We start from the raw sequence: 19836 nt of genomic DNA, 5'->3' as shown, positions 1-19836 counted from the left end.
ATAAACTGGCCAGCACATGGGGCACCTCTCCAGTACCCCGACTGCCAGAAGATCGGTTCAGAAGGAATCAGCGCGCCTTTCCAAGGCCCTCCAGAGGTAAAGCTCCCAGCGCTTCACTCCCTATAGGAGTCGCTACCAGGCGCTTCGTCCTCAGGCCAGGAACCAGTCTTTCGGAACAAGCAGCGCAAGAGGGGAGCCGGCTCGGGTTCAGGTCCCGGCCGTGCCTCCCAATGAGAATCAGCCGATCCATCTGGGGGACAGAGCCATAGGGGGCAGGTTAACCCTCTTCTACCCCAGATGGGTCGAGATTACGTCGGACCAGTGGGTCCTCGCCATCATCCGAGAGGGGTATTATCTGGACTTTCATCATCTCCCTCCGGAAAGGTTTGTGGAATCTTCGTGTCCCATACACAAGAAGGCAGCCTTGGAAGCTACCCTGGCGAGGCTCCTGTCCTTGAAAGCCATCATCCCAGTACCTGCATGGGAAATGAATTCTGGACACTATTCCATTTATTTCATGGTACCCAAGAAAGAGGGCACTTTCCGGCCCGTGTTGTACCTCAAGTCAGTCAATCTATACTTAAGGGTCCCGAGGTTTCGCATGGAAACTCTGCCCTCAGTCAAGACCGCAGTCCAGCCAGGAGAATTCCTCACGGCCTTAGACTTGTCAGAAGCCTACCTGCATATCCCCATCCATCCGGATCATCAGCGCTACCTACGCTTCAAGGTTCTGGGACGCCACTTCCAATTCCGGGCTCTGCCCTTCGGGTTAGCCACATCGCCACGGACCTTCACCAAGGTGGTTGTAATGGTAGCAGCGGCGCTCAGACGGGAAGGAATCCTCGTCCATCCCTACCTGGACGATTGGCTGATCAGGGCAAAATCACGGGAGGAGAGCCATCGGGCAACCAACAGAGTGATCGCCCTTCTGGAAAGCCTGGGATGGGTAGTCAACCTCAACAAGAGTTGCCTACAGCCTTCCCAATCACTGGAATACCTAGGAGTACAGTTCGACACCCAGGCAGACACAGTCAGTCTCACTACCAAGAGAAGATTAAAACTTCAGATGCGTCTCCGGTCCTTGATGGGAGCCAGCCGGCCCATAGCTTGGGATTATCTGCAGGTTCTCGGCCTCATGGCCTCCACCCTGGAAGTGGTGCCCTGGGCAAGGGCCCATATGAGACCTCTACAACGCTCCCTGCTCTCTCGCTGGAGCCCCCGCTTCCGGAATTATTCCGTGCATCTACCTCTGCCAGCCAGAGTGCGGACTCAGTTACGATGGTGGTTGCAGTCCAACCACAAGAGCAGGGGGTCGAAGATGTCCTCCCCCACGTGGACTCTGCTCACCACAGATGCCAGCCTGAGCGGCTGGGGAGCACACTGCGAAGAACTCACCGCACAAGGGTGGTGGAACAGAGAAGAGTCGGGGTAGAACATCAACCGTCTAGAGGCACGAGCAGTCCGGTTAGCCTGCCTGCAGTTTGCTCACAGACTGCGGAACCGAGCAGTCAGAGTGATGTCCGACAACGCCACCACGGTGGCATACATCAACCGTCAGGGCAGAACCAGAAGCCGACAGATATCTCTAGAGATAGCCCCGCTGATGGCTTGGGCAGAGGCGAATCTTCAGGACATCTCCGCCATCCACATTGCCAGGAAGGACAACACCACGGCAGACTTCCTCAGCAGAGAAAGCCTAAATCCAGGGGAATGGCAGCTGTCGCCCACAGCCTTCCAAATGATTGTGGATCACTGGGGGATTCCGGACATGGACTTACTAGCAGACAAGTCCAATGCTCAAGTACCCAGATACTTCAGCCGCAAGCGAGACCCGTTCTCACACGGGATCGACGCCCTGGTTCAGTCATGGCCTCCAGGGACTCTGCTATACGCTTTTCCTCCGTGGCCTCTGCTGGGCGCCATCATCCACAAGATTCAGAAGCACCGGGGCCTAGTTCTTCTAGTGGCACCAGATTGGCCAAGAAGACCCTGGTACGCGGACATGACAAGACTACTGGCAGGGGAGCCCCTTCCCCTGCCTCCTCTCAGGGACCTGCTTCGTCAAGGTCCCATCCTCCACGAGGATCCGGCTCAATTCTCTCTTACGGTCTGGCCATTGAGAGGGCTAGACTGAAGAAAAAAGGTTACTCTGAGCCCGTGATAGATACACTCCTCCGAGCCCGCAAGTTTTCCACATCTCTCACCTACGTAAGGATCTGGATAATATTTGAAGACTGGTGCGATACTCATGACACCAATCCACATGCGACCACAATTCCTATTGTTCTGGATTTTCTACAAGATGGGCTTCAGAAGGGTCTCTCCCTAAGCTCCATCAAGGTTCAGGTGGCTGTGCTGTCTTGCTACGGTCCCAGGAGGAATGGCAAGACCATTGCCACGCATCCAGATGTTTCTCGCTTCCTGAAAGCAGTCAAGCACATTCGTCCGCCACTGAAGTGGCCAGTGCCCCTGTGGAACCTTAACCTAGTTTTGGATTTCCTCGCGGGATCCACCTTCAGACCCCTTCGGGGCCTGTCTCTCCGTTCTCTAACTTTGAAGATGGTGTTTCTGCTGGCAGTGTGTTCCGCACGCCGCATCTCAGAGCTACAAGCGCTGTCCTGCCGTGATCCCTTTCTGAGAATCACTCCTGAGGCGATCCATCTTCGCACGGTTCCCTCCTTTCTACCTAAAGTGGTTTCACCTCAACCAAACCATATCCTTGCCTACCACGGCGGGTTTGAAGAAATCTGAAGAAGGGTGTTTACTACGCCATCTCGACATCGGCAGATTGCTGCCCAGATATCTGGAATTGACACAAGAAGTACGAAAGACAAGACCATCTGTTCGTCCTGCACAGCGGAAAGAAACAAGGTGAAGCGGCCTCTCGGCCCACCATCGCCCGCTGGATTAAAGAAGTCATCAGAGCAGCTTACGTAGAGGCCGGGAAGTCACTGCCTCTACAAGTCAAGGCTCATTCTACCAGAACCCAAGCAGCATCATGGGCAGAATCCAGGATGCTGTCGCCTGCAGAAATATGTAAAGCGGCGACATAGTCCTCCCTCCATACCTTTTCCAGGTTCTACCGTCTGGATGTCCAGGCCAGGGAGGACACAGCATTTGCGAGGGCAGTCCTACAAGGTCCTCAGGCAGCCTCCCGCCCAGGCTGGGAGTAAAGCTTTTGTACATCCCATTCGTTCTGAGTCCATCTGGCTACACTCCAGGAAATGTTGAGATTACTTACCTGATAATCTCCTTTTTCTTAGTGTAGACAGATGGACTCAGCATCCCGCCCAGGCTGCCAGTATACATGGGTTTCACCAATTCAAGGTAGGCCATGTCATTTTCTTACATAAGAGCGTCCACTCTACCAGTTGTCAACGCCTTCCGGTTGTGAATGCTGGTGGTCTCCAGCTCCTATCAATCGGTCAGGGGAATCCTGTTTCACTAATTTCATTGATCGTCAGTACATCCATAACAGCTTTTGCAAGGAAGATTACTGAGTTGCTACGCTTCCTGTCGGGGTATATATACCCGTGCTGACGTCAGATCCGTCTCCAACTGCTGGCACGAGCATACTATACCCATTCGTTCTGAGTCCATCTGTCTACACTAAGGAAAAGGGGATTATCAGATAAGTAATCTCAACAATTAAATCACAATAAATATGCATTAGGTGAATGCTAAGGATTTACCAAAAGTTAATCCTTAAATCTGGCCAGTGCTAGGTCTAGAAAAAATGTTTATGCCATTAGAATACAGTCCAGACCATGGTAAGATTAATTACATTTCCAAAGGTCAAGAAACATTGGGAATATCCCTCACCAATTGCGTCTTTAGTAGATTCAATCGAGAATAACAAGACCTATACAGGACCATGGAAGACAGACTAAATCCTTGAACGTGGATAAGTAAATAAAACTTCAACGACATTTTTAAAACCATTTGTCGGAAGCTTATGATTTTTTTTGCGTGATTCTGGACCTGATTTAAATTTTCTGATGAAAAAATAAATCTCCCTTTGTGGGGGGGGAAAAAACATTTGTTTCCATCTGTCACCAAGCCAAAGGAAAGCAGAGAAGGCTCTTTCCCTGAAGAAGTCTCTTTGGAGTTTTCCAGTTCTTGTCCAGCAGTAGCAGCGGGTTTAGCATCATTTTACATCCGTATCGCATGGTGTTCTGGGAGCACATGCTCTTGACGAGATAGTTGGTTGGCTATAGTAACTGCAATGAAAATTGTAACTACGGTCATGAAGCCAGGGCAGTTGAGTAGAAATGTGTGAGAATGAGCAGCGCTGGCAGAATTTCTAAATACTAACAACATTTGTGTTATGTGCTCTCACTGTCTCCCCGTCACCCCACCCACAGGTTGGACAGATGCAGATTTTGAGACAGCAGATTGCCAACGAATTAAACTACACCTGTAAGTTTGACTCCAAACATCTGGGAGCGGCCCTGGAGAATTTTAATAAGTAAGAAATTAAGTCATTCTTGTTTTATAGCTTGGGAAAATAAAACTGAACTCTTATTTTGTGACTTGGGCAAGAAGCTGTTTTGGACAGCTCTGGAGCTGCATGTCCTTTTCTGGCAGGGGTATTTCAATGTGCTGAAGAGTGCCCTACCAAAGATTCTTCAAGTATTCAACAGATTTGAGAAGGAAACAACAAAGAAAGGAAAGCAGATTATGGCAGAGATGCGTCCTTGTTATGCAATAATCTGTTTGATCAAAAGGCAGTAATTGTCACCTCAAACCACTATGCCCCGTGTTCTGCAACCTTCTCCTGGAGGCACACCTTATCAATTGGGTTTTCAGGATAACCATAACGAATATGCATACTATGCAGATCTCTCTCTTGCTTATTCATTGTGGCAATCATGAAAATCTGACTGACTAGGTGTGCCTCCAGGAGAAGCTTGGGAGACGACGCACTGCACTTACGGTATTCCTGCTCCATACATCTCCCCCTTCCATGCCAACTCCTGAGAGATGGAGGGAATTTGAAAAATGGTGCGGAGCTTATAATTTCTCTACTGGACCTCACTCTTGCCCTTCAATTCGTCGTCATTCACCAGTACAGCTGGTTCCATACTAATACACCCTGATTTAAAAATAGGAAAACTTAGTCCTCAAGGTTAGAGAAAGCAAAATTTAAGATTCTGATGCCAACGTTTTGCATCATGAGAGGATCTGCCCCCCCGCCCCCCTTGGGAAAAAAAATTGAACTAGAATTTACCAGGTTGTTGGCTGCAGTCAAGCCAAGGCAAATTAGAAAATCTTACTTTTAGAAAGAAGGTAAAGCCTTGTATTTTTTCTTATGGTTAGACTCTTGTTTTGGTTGGTGTCTGTTCCTGTGGAAGATAGAGGTCCACTGATGTGGGTTTCAGTGGCTCTTCATAGGCTGCATTTTTGTTTCTCTGAGTTGATAGCCATTGATTCAATTTTGGTCGGATGGGGAATGACGGGAATGGTTTATGGGCATCAAGGAACCTCAAGGTTCCCTCACCGCACTCTAATCACTCAGCTTCCTACAGTACCCAACCATCGGACCCATCCAACCAACAACCTAATACTACCCAAGTCACACTCGATACATTCGAACACACTTCCACCATAGAAATAGAAAACATACTCAAGAAGATCAAGCCTTCATCCCATCCTTTGGATCACATCCCCTCCAATCTGCTGAGCTCCATCCCCAACATCATTGCCAAACCATTGGCAGACATCATCAACTGCTCCCTCACTGAAGGCCATGTCCCTAATCAACTCAAGCTGGCAATGCTCAAGCCTCTCCTCAAAAAACCTAACCTTCCCACTACTAACCCAGCCAACTTCAGACCTATAGCAAACCTACCAATGATCGCCAAAATTATGGAGAAAATTGTAAATAGACAACTTTCAGAATTCCTCGATGATAACAACATCCTCACCACAAACCAATTCGGTTTTCGTAAAACCCTGAACACCGAATCCCTACTAGCTTCACTATCAGACACCATTATATTCAATCTGGAGAAAGGTCAACCCTGCCTCCTCGCTCTACTGGATCTATCCGCAGCGTTTGATACAGTGAGCCACACATGCCTACTTCAGCGTCTTTCAGATATAGGCATTACAGGATCAGCGTTCAAATGGTTCAAATCATTTCTAGACAATAGGTTCTACAAGGTCAAAGTGAACAACAAAGAGTCTCACCCCATAGAATCCAAGATGGGAGTACCGCAAGGATCCTCATTGTCACCCACACTTTTCAATATCTATCTTCTCCCACTCTGTCACCTACTTACCAATCTCAAGCTAACACATTTCCTTTATGCGGATGACATTCAAATACTCATTCCTATAGCTGAATCTCTTCACATAACTATGGCGTACTGGAATAAATGCCTCACAGCAATCAATAACCTACTCGCCAGCCTCAACCTGGTACTAAACACGAACAAAACAGAAATCCTAATCATAGCTCCTGAAAATCACTCTCCACCCATCGCTCCAACGGCTAGCCAAGGTCCAGTCACTTCTTCCGCCCCACAAGTAAGAGACCTGGGTGTACTGCTGGACAACAGATTCAACCTCAACAAATTCGTAAATAACACCACGAAAGAATGCTTCTTTAAATTGCAGACACTAAAGAAACTAAAACCACTACTAAACTACAGAGACTTCCGCCTGGTCCTACAGGCCATCATACTCCCAAAACTGGACTACTGCAATTCTCTCCTTCTGGGACTTCCCGCCTGCACCACCAAACCACTCCAGATGGTAATGAACGCCACGGCCAGAATTCTCTCAAACACCAAAAAAAGGGAACATATCACCCCCATCCTTCAGCAGCTCCATTGGCTACCGATTAAATATAGGATTCACTTCAAAACCATTATGATGATACACAAAGCCCTTCACAACATCGCGCCTCTCAACTTAACTTACCAACTCCAACTACATACTTCCAAGAAACCGACCAGAAGCGCATACAAGAACATGCTAACCACCCAGCCGGCAAAAACCGCTCTAAGGAAACGCGCAATATCCACAGCGGGCCCCACACTCTGGAATTCACTCCCTACAGACCTTCGCCTTGAATCCTGCCATAATACATTCAAAAAGAAACTAAAGACTTGGTTCTTCACACAAGCTTTCCCGGAGAACTAAGAGCAGGATGAGCTAATACTATTTCAGTTTAGCCTTTGACCAGACCCACTTGTTGTCCATAGCCCTTGAAGAGCTCATCATTGAATCTCAATCAACCCCGATTGTTTACTGTAACCTCTCCTCTAATCTTTATGTTATCTGTTAAAAATGTTAAATGTATTTATAATGTTATTTAAAATGTTAATTGTTATTTGTTATAATGTAAGCCGCCCACGTGGCGACAGTTTTTACTTCACTGTACACCGGTGTGATATGTATTTTATACAGGAACGTCGGTTTATAAAAACTAAAAATAAATAAATAAAATAAATACTAATACACCCTGATTTAAAAATAGGAAAACTTAGTCCTCAAGGTTAGAGAAAGCAAAATTTAAGATTCTGATGCCAACGTTTTGCATCATGAGAGGATCTGCCCCCCCGCCCCCCTTGGGAAAAAAAATTGAACTAGAATTTACCAGGTTGTTGGCTGCAGTCAAGCCAAGGCAAATTAGAAAATCTTACTTTTAGAAAGAAGGTAAAGCCTTGTATTTTTTCTTATGGTTAGACTCTTGTTTTGGTTGGTGTCTGTTCCTGTGGAAGATAGAGGTCCACTGATGTGGGTTTCAGTGGCTCTTCATAGGCTGCATTTTTGTTTCTCTGAGTTGATAGCCATTGATTCAATTTTGGTCGGATGGGGAATGACGGGAATGGTTTATGGGCATCATTTTCCTTTGGTGGTTTTATTTTGTTCTGTGTTTCTAGTTTGTGTTTTGTATGGACTTTGTATATTTCATTATTTATTTATTTGTTTCAACTTAATTACCACTTCAAAGTCATCCTCTCAAAGTAATTACAAACGTTTATACAAAAGATATAAAATTAAAAATAATACAATACATAATAAATAAGTGTAAAATAAAATTTTGCATAATAAAAACAAAAAAATAAATGTTTGAATTAAAAAGCTTGACTTGGGGGGGGCATATGAATAATTCATTGGTATAAGATAAATACCAGATTTTTATCTGCAAAGTAAAAGACTAGATTAAATCCAGTGAGCTGGTTTGTTTTTATAACTGGATTGCAGTTGTTAGATGGACATTTCTTCCAGTAACAGGCATTGCTATGATGATGTGAGTCAGAATGAAGAAAGGTGGTATTTAGTCACATCTTGTCTAGGAAAATAGACTTTATCAGGGTGCATGCACTTGTCTGTCACAGGGCCCCGATGGACCCCTTCCAGTAGAATTGGAGCATTCAGCAGAAGTGGGATTTACAAGGCCTATCTACCGGACCTTGAGGCGCCCGATAAGTGGGATTCAAGCATGCCTCATTTGTGTTCGGTGTGACCTAGTCTCTGAATGGGCAGTAAATAGAGCAAATGGTTTGGCGTGGACCCCAATGGTCAAGTCTTTGTAGCTGTACAGCTGAATAGAAGGGTGTGGTTTATAGTATCATTTTGAAAACTGTTTGAACAGTTCCATGTTCTGGGCTTCTGGGGTCAATGCAGTCATCTACGTCTTGGTCTTACAATAGGGTGCAAACTTTAATGGGTAAGGCATGGATCCTGGCTTTTTTCTTTTGTGGCAGCAGGTGTGGGGAGTAATTCTTAATGTCAGCTTGTGGTCTTGTAATACAACATGAATCTGTTGAAAAGTACTTTGTAATATAATATTGTCTATTGATAAACTGGATGAAATGTGATTTGTTTTTATCTTCAGAGCTGAGATACTGATGTTAGCATGGGTATCTAGTAATCAGTTGGGTTCAAGACTTGAGTTTCTGGGTACTATATATTTAATATTGCTAGCAGGGCAACGGTACTTCTGAGCAGGGCAACCCAGTTTCTTTGTCTTTCAGTCAGTTTGTCAATTCAGTTTCAATTCATCCAGTTTGGCTAATGAAGTTTATATCATATTACTGCAGGCTTCTGTCCATTATCATCAAACAATATTGGCAGTCCTGAAAGGGAGTCTGTCATACTTTATGAGAAACAGTTTAAATTATAAGTATAGCAAGAAGGATGACCAGGGTATGTAAAATAAATATATTGGAATGATCAAATTACCAGTGTTCCAATAATTGAAAAAAATAGGATACCAACATCATAATTAAATAAAATTCAATATTTGGTCATGTTCCAAGATTCTGTCTGCCATATCACAATGAATCTTAACATAGAAACGTAGAAATGATGGCAGAAAAGAACCAAATGGTCCATCCAATCTGCCCAGCAAGCTTATGGTAGCACCAGCCACGCCATACAGATCTCCTCCATAAAGGTATCATCAGGGGACAGCAATTGCCATGCCTTACAAGTTACCATCATACTTAGTTTCCCAAATCGTTAAAGTAAGGACCCTTGTTGGTTGCTATCTGAGTCCAATTCCATGTTATCTCTTGCCGTTGAAGCAGAGAGCAATGTTGGAGTTACATCACAAGTATAAGGCTTATTGGTTAAGGGTAGTAACAGCTGCATCAGCAAGTTACCCCCATGCTTGTTTTCCCAGACTGTAGAATTCATGTCCTTATTGGTCATCTAAAACTAATTCCCGTTTTCCACTTTTCCCCCTGCCGTTAAAAGGAGAGAGCAATAATGAGTTGCATCAGTATGAAGGCTTGTTGGTTAAGAGTAGTAACCACCACACCAGCAAATTACTACAATGCGCTGTTTTCCTCATTTCCATACTCTAGCCTTTAGGGATTTACAGTGTTTATCCCATGCCCCCTTGAAAAGCTTCACTGTTTTTGTCTTTACCACCTCCTTTGGAAGGGCATTCCAGGCATCCATCACCCTCTCCGTGAAGAAATATTTCCTGACATTGGTTCTGAGTTATCCTCCCTGGAGTTTCATTTCATGACCCTAGTTCTACTGACTTCTTACCAACAGAAAAGATTTGTCGATTGTGCATCATTAAAACCTTTCTGAAGGGCTATATCATATTTTATTTATTTTTTATTTATTTATTTAAGGTTTTTATATACCGGCAATCATGAAAACATATCTTGCTGGTTTACATGGAACGGGAGTGCATTAAATACATCAATTCGAACTGTGGTGACCGAAGGAGCAGTTACAAATAACAAGGGTAGCAGAACTTGGAGAAGAAGGAAGAGATAGGAAAGAATAAACGGTTAAACGGTATAAATAAATTAAATGCTATGTACAAAAGGCATGATTAGTGGTTGAGAGTTTTGTGGAGTCCTTGGAATGTGTCCTTGACTTGTGTTATTAGATTGTGTCTTGGAAAGCTTGCTTGAATAACCAAGTCTTAAGTCTTTTCCTAAAAGTTAAGAGGCAGGGTTCCAGTCTGAGGTCTGTAGGAATGGAATTCCACAGGGAAGGGCCAGCTGTGGAGGTGGCACGATCTCTTAAGGTGATGTGTCTGGTCATTTTCGCAGGGGGAACTTTGAGGGCGCCTCTGTGAACATCTCTGGTCGGTCTTGTCGAGTTGTATACTTGGAGGGGGATTTGTAGATCGAGGGAGATGTGCTGATGAATATCTCCCCTGCACCTCCTCTCCTCCAGAGTATATATATTTAGATGTTTCAACCTCTGCTTAAGTCATTTGATGGAGCCTCCCCTACTATTTTTGTCACCCTTCTCTGGACCACCTCCATCCTATCTCTGTCCAGAAATGAACACAGTACTCCAGGTGAGGCCTCACCAAGGACTTTACAAGGGTATTATCACCTCCTTTTTCTTACTGGTTATTCCTTTCTCTATGTTCAATGGCAGGGGAGAAGAAAAACTGATACTTCACGCATATCCAGCATAGCTCTCTGCTTCAACGGCAGGGGAGAAGAAAAACTGATACTTCACGCATATCCAGCACAGCTCTCTGCTTCAACGGCAGGGGAGAAGTAAAACAACCAATAAGGGCTGAATAACATAGTCTGGGTAAAACAAATAAGCATGGGTGTGGCTTGCTTGTTGCGGCAGTTGCTACCCCTACTACCCCTAACTAATCAAGCTTGATATTTCACTTGGATGCAGCTCCATCACTGCTCTCTGCATTAATGGCGGGGGTGGAAGGGAAATAGAACCAAAGAGCTAAGAGAAACAGATAAGTATGAAAAAAAAGTGTGTGGAGCTTGCTGGGCAGACTGGATGGGCCGTTTGGTCTTCTTCTGCCGTCATTTCTATGTTTCTATGTTATGTAGCCCAGTATTCTTCTGACTTTAGCTATTGCCTTGTCACATTGCTTTGCCATCTTCAGATTACCAGACAGTATTACCACAAGATACCCCTCTTGGTCTGTGTATATCAGTCTTTCATCCCCTATCACATCAACTCTTTTGGATTACCGCACTCCAAATGCATGACTCTGCACTTAGTGGTACTCAGGTGGAAAATCATTTTGTATTTAATAACCAGAAACAAAAGCCTTAATAAGCATATTCTACAGTTGGAAGTTCAATTAAAGATGGCCAAGGCAGATTTAGTAAAGGATCCCTCTGAGGTGCACAGAGCTACTTATAGAATTTTGGTAATGTTCTGCTTTCAAGCACGAGCTCAGCGATCCTTGCAGGTAGCGGATCATAACTTCTTTAAATTTGGGAATAAAGCCGGGAAATTTCTGGCCAATTTAGTTCGTTCTGCTAAAGGGAAAATCTTTGTATATCGTATGAAAGCTATCAAGGAGAAATGGTTTCCCAAAAGGCGGATATCTGTGAGGTCGTTCAGATATTTTATGTGACATCCACAAAAGCCTCAATAATGAAAACTCTGACTGGCTCAACCCTCCCTTACTTCTACGCACATCCACTCGACCATCTCGTTCCATACACCAAGGAACACTCCGTACCCCCTCTATCAAATCAACAAAACTCACCTCCACAATGAACAGAGCCTTTTCTCTAGCCGGTCCCACCCTTTGGAACTCCATGCCACCAGACCTACGCACTGAATCCTCTACCCCTAAATTAAAAAAAAAACTAAAAACTTGGTTGTTCCTACAAGCCTACCCATCCAACATGAACCTCTCTCCGAATGTTATCTGATCCATCCTCAGTCGTCCCCCCCCCCCCCGCTCACCTCTCACCCTATCTTCCTATCGTGCTTACTCATCTCTACTTTCCCCCTCCTTTCCCTCCGCTCCTAATGTAATTCCACCTATTGTTTGTCAAATAGTATTATATAATGCCATTCTCAATCTTTATTAAACTTTGTGTAAATATCCTTTTGCCTCCCATTCACCTAAGCAGCACCCCCTCCAGAGGTGCTTGCTCCTTGTAAATTATAGCCATCTTCCTACTCCTTGTAAATTATAGCCATATTTATTTAGTTGTTTTTGTTTCCTTAATATCACAGTTACTGTTCAATGTAAAGGCTTCGCCTCTTACAATGTTATTTATACAATGTTATTTATACATATATATAATTATCTGATCTTCATTTTCCTTCTCACTCCAAGTTATTGATTTCCTTGTTATATGTAACTGCTTTTCTGCACTATTGTTCAAATTGTAAAGTTTTATTATAATTGCACCCCTGTTTCTTGTGAACCAGCATGATGGGACTACTGTCTTGAATGTTGGTATATAAAAAAACTTAAATAAATAAAATAAATAAATAAATAAAGTTATTATGTTACTTGTAAACCGATGCGATGTGCAAACGGATGTCGGTATATAAAAGGTTTTAAATAAATAAATAAATAAATTTAACCTGGCTGATATCTCAGGAGGGGCCGAGAAGGAAGCAGCTTTCTTTGATAATCTTCCACTCCCACAACTTTCAAAAACCCAGTTGAATTTTCTTATTCAGCCAATCCAAACTTTTGAGGTATTATAGGCTATCAGCTCTGCTAAATTGGGCAAATCTCCAGGACCAGATGGTTTTTCATACGATTTCTATAAATTTTTACGTTCACAATTACTTGTCCCTCTAACAAATTTTTATTTAGACAGTCTGCATAACAAATCTTTCCCAGATGCATTTAATAAGGCTTATATTATTGTATTATGGAAGCTGGGAAAAGATCTATTACTACCTTCCTCCTATCGACCAATTTCTCTGCTGAACAGCGATCTGAAACTCCTTACTAAAGTCTTACTGCCCATGTTAATCTCTACTAACCAAGTTGGTTTTGTAAAGGGGAGAAAGGCCAACTCTCATATTATTAAACTTCTTACAGCCATGAAATTATGCCAATCCTGGGGAACTCCAGCTTTGGCCATTGGATTTGATTCGGAGAAGGCATTTGACAGAGTATCTTGGCCTTACCTTTTTTTGGTTCTCTACCAATATGGATTCAGGGGTGATTTTTTTTATGTAGATTTCATTGGTATATGCAGACCCAGTCTTTCACATTATTGCTAATGGGTATCTGACAGGAGATATTCTGATACAAAGAAGTGTACGTCAGAGTTGTCCCCTCTCGCCCGTGCTCTATATTTTATCCATTGATCCTGTCGTGAGGAAAATTGAGCTTGACCCAGATATTAAGGTCTTTGAAGGCTCCTTACGCGGGGGCTTAAAGTGGCAGAATTTGCGGATGATGTTCTCATCTTCCTCACTAGGCCTGCACACCAGTACAGTTGGCTCTCTTGACAGATGGAAGTCTTTTTTTTTTTTTTATCATTAATTCTAATAGGCAGAATACATCTTTTTAAAATGTTTAATTCACCCTAGTTGGCTCTACGTCCTCCAGATGGTTCCCCTTTGGATAATTAAACATGATCATAAGGTGTTCAACCGGGTTCTTCGAATTTTCCTCTGGCATGGGAAAAAGGCTAGGATACCCATGGAAGTGCTGATGAAATCCCTGGATGGGGGAGATCTGGGCTGCCCAAGTTTATTGCTGTACAATCTGGCATGTAACTTGCGGTATGTGGGAGATTGGATTTTCCCTACTTCTCACTTCACACCATATGAATATCTCCTAGATTGGTATAACGTCCCCTCCTTAAACTTCCTTCTCTAACTTGAACTTAAATTTGTTCCTCCCCTCTTGCCTTCCCACATGCTTCTTCGTACCTGCATGAAAACTTGGTTACAGTTGTGTAGACTAGCTCAGCACCCAAGTAGGCTGACATCCCTAATAACAATAGTATATAATGGAATATTTCAGCTGGGAATCGGAGAATCAGTATTTAAAAGATGGCACCGATAGGGTCTTACTAACATATTTCAACTTTTTGTAGCTTCCTCAGGACCGTTTTTTAGTTATCAAGAATCACAACAGTTCTCTCTGCCACAGGTGGATTTTTTTGCCTTCCTGCAGTTGTGGCATTTTGTTCAGGATAGACTGATTTCCTTTCAAGAGTCCGCCTCTTCTTAAAAAAAAACCAAGCAAACAAAAAAAAAAACCCGAGAGATAATACAAATGGGGAAAAAGCAACGTCCTTCGGCTTCCCACTTCTCCAAACTACTGTTCTCCATGGAAGCAATAAACTTGCTTCAGGGCTTATATAGGAAATGGACAAGAATGGTCAGCATTCCGTATTTATTTTCCTGATTTTAAGAATAGCTTCCTTTATATAAAGATCCTTACGAACAATGTTATTTTGCATAAGACACAGTATAAATTCTTATGGCAAACTTATCTCGCACCCTTAAGAGCGTTCCAAGTCCAAATTAGCTTGTCAATGTTCTGTCCAAAATGCCGCAGTGGTACTGGCACGTACTATCATTGTTTTCGGGACTGCCCAGTATTCCTGTTGTTTTGGGAAAATGTCAGTTGCAATTATGCAACCTTCCTAAAGGAAGAGTTACCATTAGATCCAAATGTTTGGTTATTTGGGTCCCCTAAACCGACATAAGCTCGTTGGGGGAAATGAGACTCTTCTATTTATTACAAAAGCTGGTTTAGTGGGCAAGAAAGTGATCCTGGCAGGTTGGGTGGGGAATCAGGGGCCTAATATAGAGCACTAATTTCAAAAAATGATAAATCTGTTTACACATGAATAACTGGCTGCCCGAACCTGTTCTACAAAGAGATTTGATAAAATGTTACGAGTCTGGTCTGCTTTCTTGGACTATATTTCCCCATGTTATATACACTCTGTAAACTTTATTATGTTTTCTACTATCACCATGCTTTATTTATATTGATATTTTTATTCACTCCTCTTCTGATAAAACCCAAGGTAGTTATTCACCATGGGCTCTGTGAAATATATCCTTTTGCTAGCCCCGGTTAAATGGATGGGGGGAAGGGGGGGATTGGAGAGGGGCTGATAGTAGAGAGGGATTTAGGAAATATCTGTTTGTTGTTACTTTCGACTGTTATGGTTGTGTTTATGTCTAGAAATTCTTTTTTTTTTTTTTTTTTAATTGAATTTTCAAACAAAAACATCGGAATAATGTTCACAGAAAAATACGGAAACAAAGAAAATAGCATATACATAAATTGCTTTTTTTTTTCTTTTTAAAGGAAAATTGAATAAATCTATATATCATAGGATGGAGGGAGAACCAAGATTCACAGAAGCAGATCAAAAAAAGTACTAACATATAACAGATATGCATAATATTCCTACTATCTTTTTTACTGGCCTCCTCCACCCCCCTCGGGAATCACTTTAGGAGTTTGAATTTAGATACTCACACAATTGTATTGGATCTACAAAAATATACTTGGCATTTTGAAAAACAATAATACATGAGAACCGAAGATTAATTTGGCTCCCCTTGACACTACTTCACTTCTCATACCCAAGAATCTTTTTCTCCTCTCGAGTTATCTTCTTCTCAATATCTGGAAAAACTCGCACTGTCTGACCATGAAATTGCTTCATAGAATTACGAAAAAGCAATCGTAGTACAGAGTCTCTTTCAGATATAAAAGTAAAAGTCACCAAGAGTGTAGCCCTGTTCACTATAGGCATTTCATAAGACGTTTCTAACATCTAGTTAGATTCATAGATGAACAGGATCCAATCCTTGTATTCCATTCTTTTCGTCCTTCTGATCCTTGAATGATGGTAAATAATAGATTTTTTATATCGCTGATATAGTATTCTCAGGAAATTTCAGAATATTAATTAAGTAACTTTTGAACAGATCTTTAGGAGGTATCAATCTTGTCTTAGGAAAATTTAGAAACCTTAAATTAGACCTTCTCAACTCATTTTCAAAAGTCTCCATTTTATTTGAATGTCGATTTTCTGATTTAATTAAATTGGTCTGAACCTCTTTAACATTCTTTATTTGAGACTCCATTTCCTTTATAGATGTTTCCATGCTTATTATCTTATCAAAGCTCTGAACTTTACTGATATTTTCTTTTAACATCATAGTCAAAGTGTTGATAGACTTACCCATTGATAATAAAACTTTCCAGATCTCTTCTAGTGTAATTTTTGCCAGTGTAATCAATGAAGATTTATACATTCCATAAGTATCCAAAATTTTCACTCCTACCTCCAGGAGGTCTTTCCCGTCCATGTCTGCATTTCCTTCTTGCTGGACCTCCTCCCTCTAGCCTGTGGAGCCCTGAAATGGACTCTCCGAAATGTCCAGCATTCCGCTGTCAGTTCTTGGGGCAACAGGGGTCCTTGGAGTAGCTTGTCTTCTCAGTGTTTCCTCTGATCTTTGGGGAGCTCCAGACGGCTGGCTGGGAGTTCTAGGCATGCCAGGACTGAGGGATGTTTCTTCTGCCAAGGTGGTAGAGTCTGCTCCTCCTTCCAGCTTCAAACTAGTAGGCCTCACAAATGCTTCCTCGATCCGGGGTTACCTTCTATCGGAAATTGGAGTTGAGGTAATATTTTTGCGTATTTTTGCCTTTCTCTTTGTGTGTGGCATTTTGCTGAATAAGATTTTCCCGAAAGAGATAAAGAGAAGGCTTAAATCAGAAAGTTTGCCCTCGGAGTCAAAGTGCTTGCGTGCTCTTATGCAGCAGCCATCTTGGTCTATGTCTAGAAAATCTTAATAAAAATAGATTTAAAAAAAAAATGTTGCCAGCAATAAATTTGTTATAGGTTATCATAAGGCTTGGGGATAACTGCATGGAGAGGCAGTTGCTACCCTTGAGAAACATGGGGGTAACCTGTACAGCATGGCAGAAACTACCATAAGAAGTTTTTGGGGCAGACTGGATGGAACATTTGATTCTTTTCTGCCATCATTACTATGTTACTATGAGTTAGTTTGTTTGTTTGTTTTCATTGCATTTTCCTCTTAATAATTTTATCATATACTTTAATGTGTTGGGATTCTTGTAAGTCATGTGATTTCTTGTAAATAGAGCCCAGTTGGTAGGAACGAAATTTAAGACTAAACTTGACATACTTTTTGGTCTACATTCTAGCATTTTAGTATGGTCTGTCATGTTACACCTTGAATTAGTTTTTTACAAGTTTGGTCAGTGTGATTTTCACAATGCAGCAATAATAGGTTCATAGGAAAGTCTTTTCAAAGTACCCTAGCACTGTTCTCATCGAAGGCAATATACCCAAGTAAATTGCTTTGAAAATTATCCTCTTAGATCCAGATTTTCTAAAGCTAATCTCCCATTCCACGTCTGTAAGAAAAAAGCCTTTAGTAAATCAGACCCTTAGAGTGTCCTGACTCAAATAGGGGTAATGAATGACAAAGGCACTTTTCCAAAGCTGTTTACCCATGTGATTCCAAAGCTATTTACTATGTTAACCTCCTTAACCTTGTAAACATCGTATTTTTTGTAAACCGTTATGATGGCGAAACCGAATGACGGTATATAAAACTCGATAAATAAATAAATAGCTACTTGCACTGGTAATAGGGCAGTTTGAAAATTGGCAATCCCCTAACCAGTTAAAAGTACCCCTGTAATTCCACAACCTGTGTACTTTTACCCACACTGGAAAGGAGGCATTCCTGGGGCAGGGTTATATCAGGGAAGAAAACAGCACATATAGTTTTGGATTTTCAAAACCATGTGTGTCGATTTAGTCAAAAAAAAAAAAAAAAAGTGTACCCACAGATAAAATAGATGTGAGTCGACTGGCCGCTTGAGAGAAAGGATGCTGGATTCGATGGACCTTGCTCTGACCCAGCATGGCATTTGTTACATTCTTATGTCTCTGCAGGTCCTTTTTTTCCTTGGATCATTTTCAAAGTGAACGCATATGCGTAATAATGCCCTGAAAATTGGTGCAAAGATGCACAGGTAAATTGTGCCCATGGTCTTTGCAGCAATGCGGGCAATTTGATAGTTGCCTGCATTATCAGCAATGCATCATCATAGAAGACACACTGAGGAATTGTTTTCCAGGCTCCCAGTTGTGAATCTCACTCATTATCTGGGCATTTGCCCATGTTTCCCCGCCAGAGCAAGCTGATGAGGATCATGGTCATAGAATTTGGCTGTGGGTGGGGACTGGGCCTCTGCCATTTTTATCCAGATTTTTCAGGGATCTTATCCTATTGAAATGGTCCATGCTCTGTGCTTGGCTGTTTGGCGTTGTTTATTGCTGGCTGACTTCCTAGCTTAAAACGCCCATGTGAATGGTTTGTAGGTAGTAAAGCTTTTGCACTCATGATCAGGAGCAGCTGCAGGTGAATCAGAATATTGTGTCCTTTCTGTACATCTTACAGACAGGCTCATTAATATGTTCAATATTTGCATCTGTTATGCAAACTCTCTAACATGGCTTATTTCTCATTTTTATTTATTTAGGGCAATTTTAGCAGACATCGAAGCCCATTACCAAGATCCTTCGCTGCCTTATCCAAAAGAAGACAACACACTCCTCTATGAAATCGCAGCCTACCTTGAGGCAGCAGGAACTCATAACCCATTAAACAAGGTTAGATGCACATGCCAGGATAGCCCTCTCTAACATTAATTGTATCGTTTGCCATCATGCATTCAGTCAGTCATTTCTCTGGGTTTGGAACTGTGATGCTGACAATGCCAAAGAACATTTCTACAAATATTTTTCTCTGTCCCGCTTTCTAATCCTTGTCTGTGAAAGCAGGAAATAACACAAGCATTTTCATTTACTAAATATGCAGATTGAGTATTCAAAGTAAGGGAAGATGTTTAACTGTACTGGTGACACGTAATCCATTCACGTCACAGATAGAATACTGCACAGTATGGTGCAATTTTATGTGGTATCTTTTATGTACATGGAACGTGCTAACCCATAAAAAATATGATTGATTAAAATAAATCCAATGAAGTAGGTGAATATTTTAAGATGTGGCTTGTATCTTAAAATATTTGGTCTTACCTCTAATCAACTGCCTTTTGTAGGTTGGCTTTTAACAAATTTTGTGTTATGTAGGCATGTGACAGATCAATTTAAAATTACAATTAGAGAGACAGCAAAATGTTACAATAAATATAAGAGAGAGTGGGGAAGAAATCGAAGAGGCATATTAGTTTACTTCGGACTTGACCGAGAGGTTGAATACCATGTTGTGCAAATGCTTGGTTTAGATTCTGGAGAAATGCTGGAGAGGTAAGAAGAAAAGGGTCGAAGGCAAAAGAGGAAGGCTGGCCTGGGGGGCTCAGTAGCACTGTTATGCACTGCTGTGCAGAAGACCCAAATTTTCTTCCTGTGTCCAGGTTTTATTTCCCGGGCCAGTGGAAGTATTCACTGCCCCAGGAGAAGTGTGGGAGGGAGTGCCAGCCTTTCCTCAGTGGTGACACCTACTGGCCGGAACGAAGGTGTGTGCTTAGCAGGTTCCAGAGGTAGCTGTGATCTGTGGCTCCCAGCTAAGGCCGTCACTACAATAGATGAGTAAGAAAGGTTAGGAATATTTCATGCA

At 42.4% G+C, this 19836-nt stretch overlaps 1 protein-coding gene across 1 annotated transcript in view; it reads left to right on the top strand.

Annotated features, from left to right (window-relative positions):
* The window catches only part of WASHC5 (WASH complex subunit 5), a 205789-nt gene that overhangs the window by 143798 nt on the left and 42155 nt on the right, over window positions 1-19836 (top strand). The window contains 2 exon segments of the mRNA XM_029592012.1: window positions 4365-4468; window positions 18737-18866. Coding sequence (XP_029447872.1) covers window positions 4365-4468; window positions 18737-18866 — 234 coding nt within the window.

The sequence above is a fragment of the Rhinatrema bivittatum genome, chromosome 2 (assembly GCF_901001135.1).
Source record: "Rhinatrema bivittatum chromosome 2, aRhiBiv1.1, whole genome shotgun sequence".
NCBI lineage: Eukaryota > Metazoa > Chordata > Amphibia > Gymnophiona > Rhinatrematidae > Rhinatrema > Rhinatrema bivittatum.
Note: the sequence above shows the minus strand (reverse complement) of the source record. Positions and strands in the feature narration are given on the sequence as shown.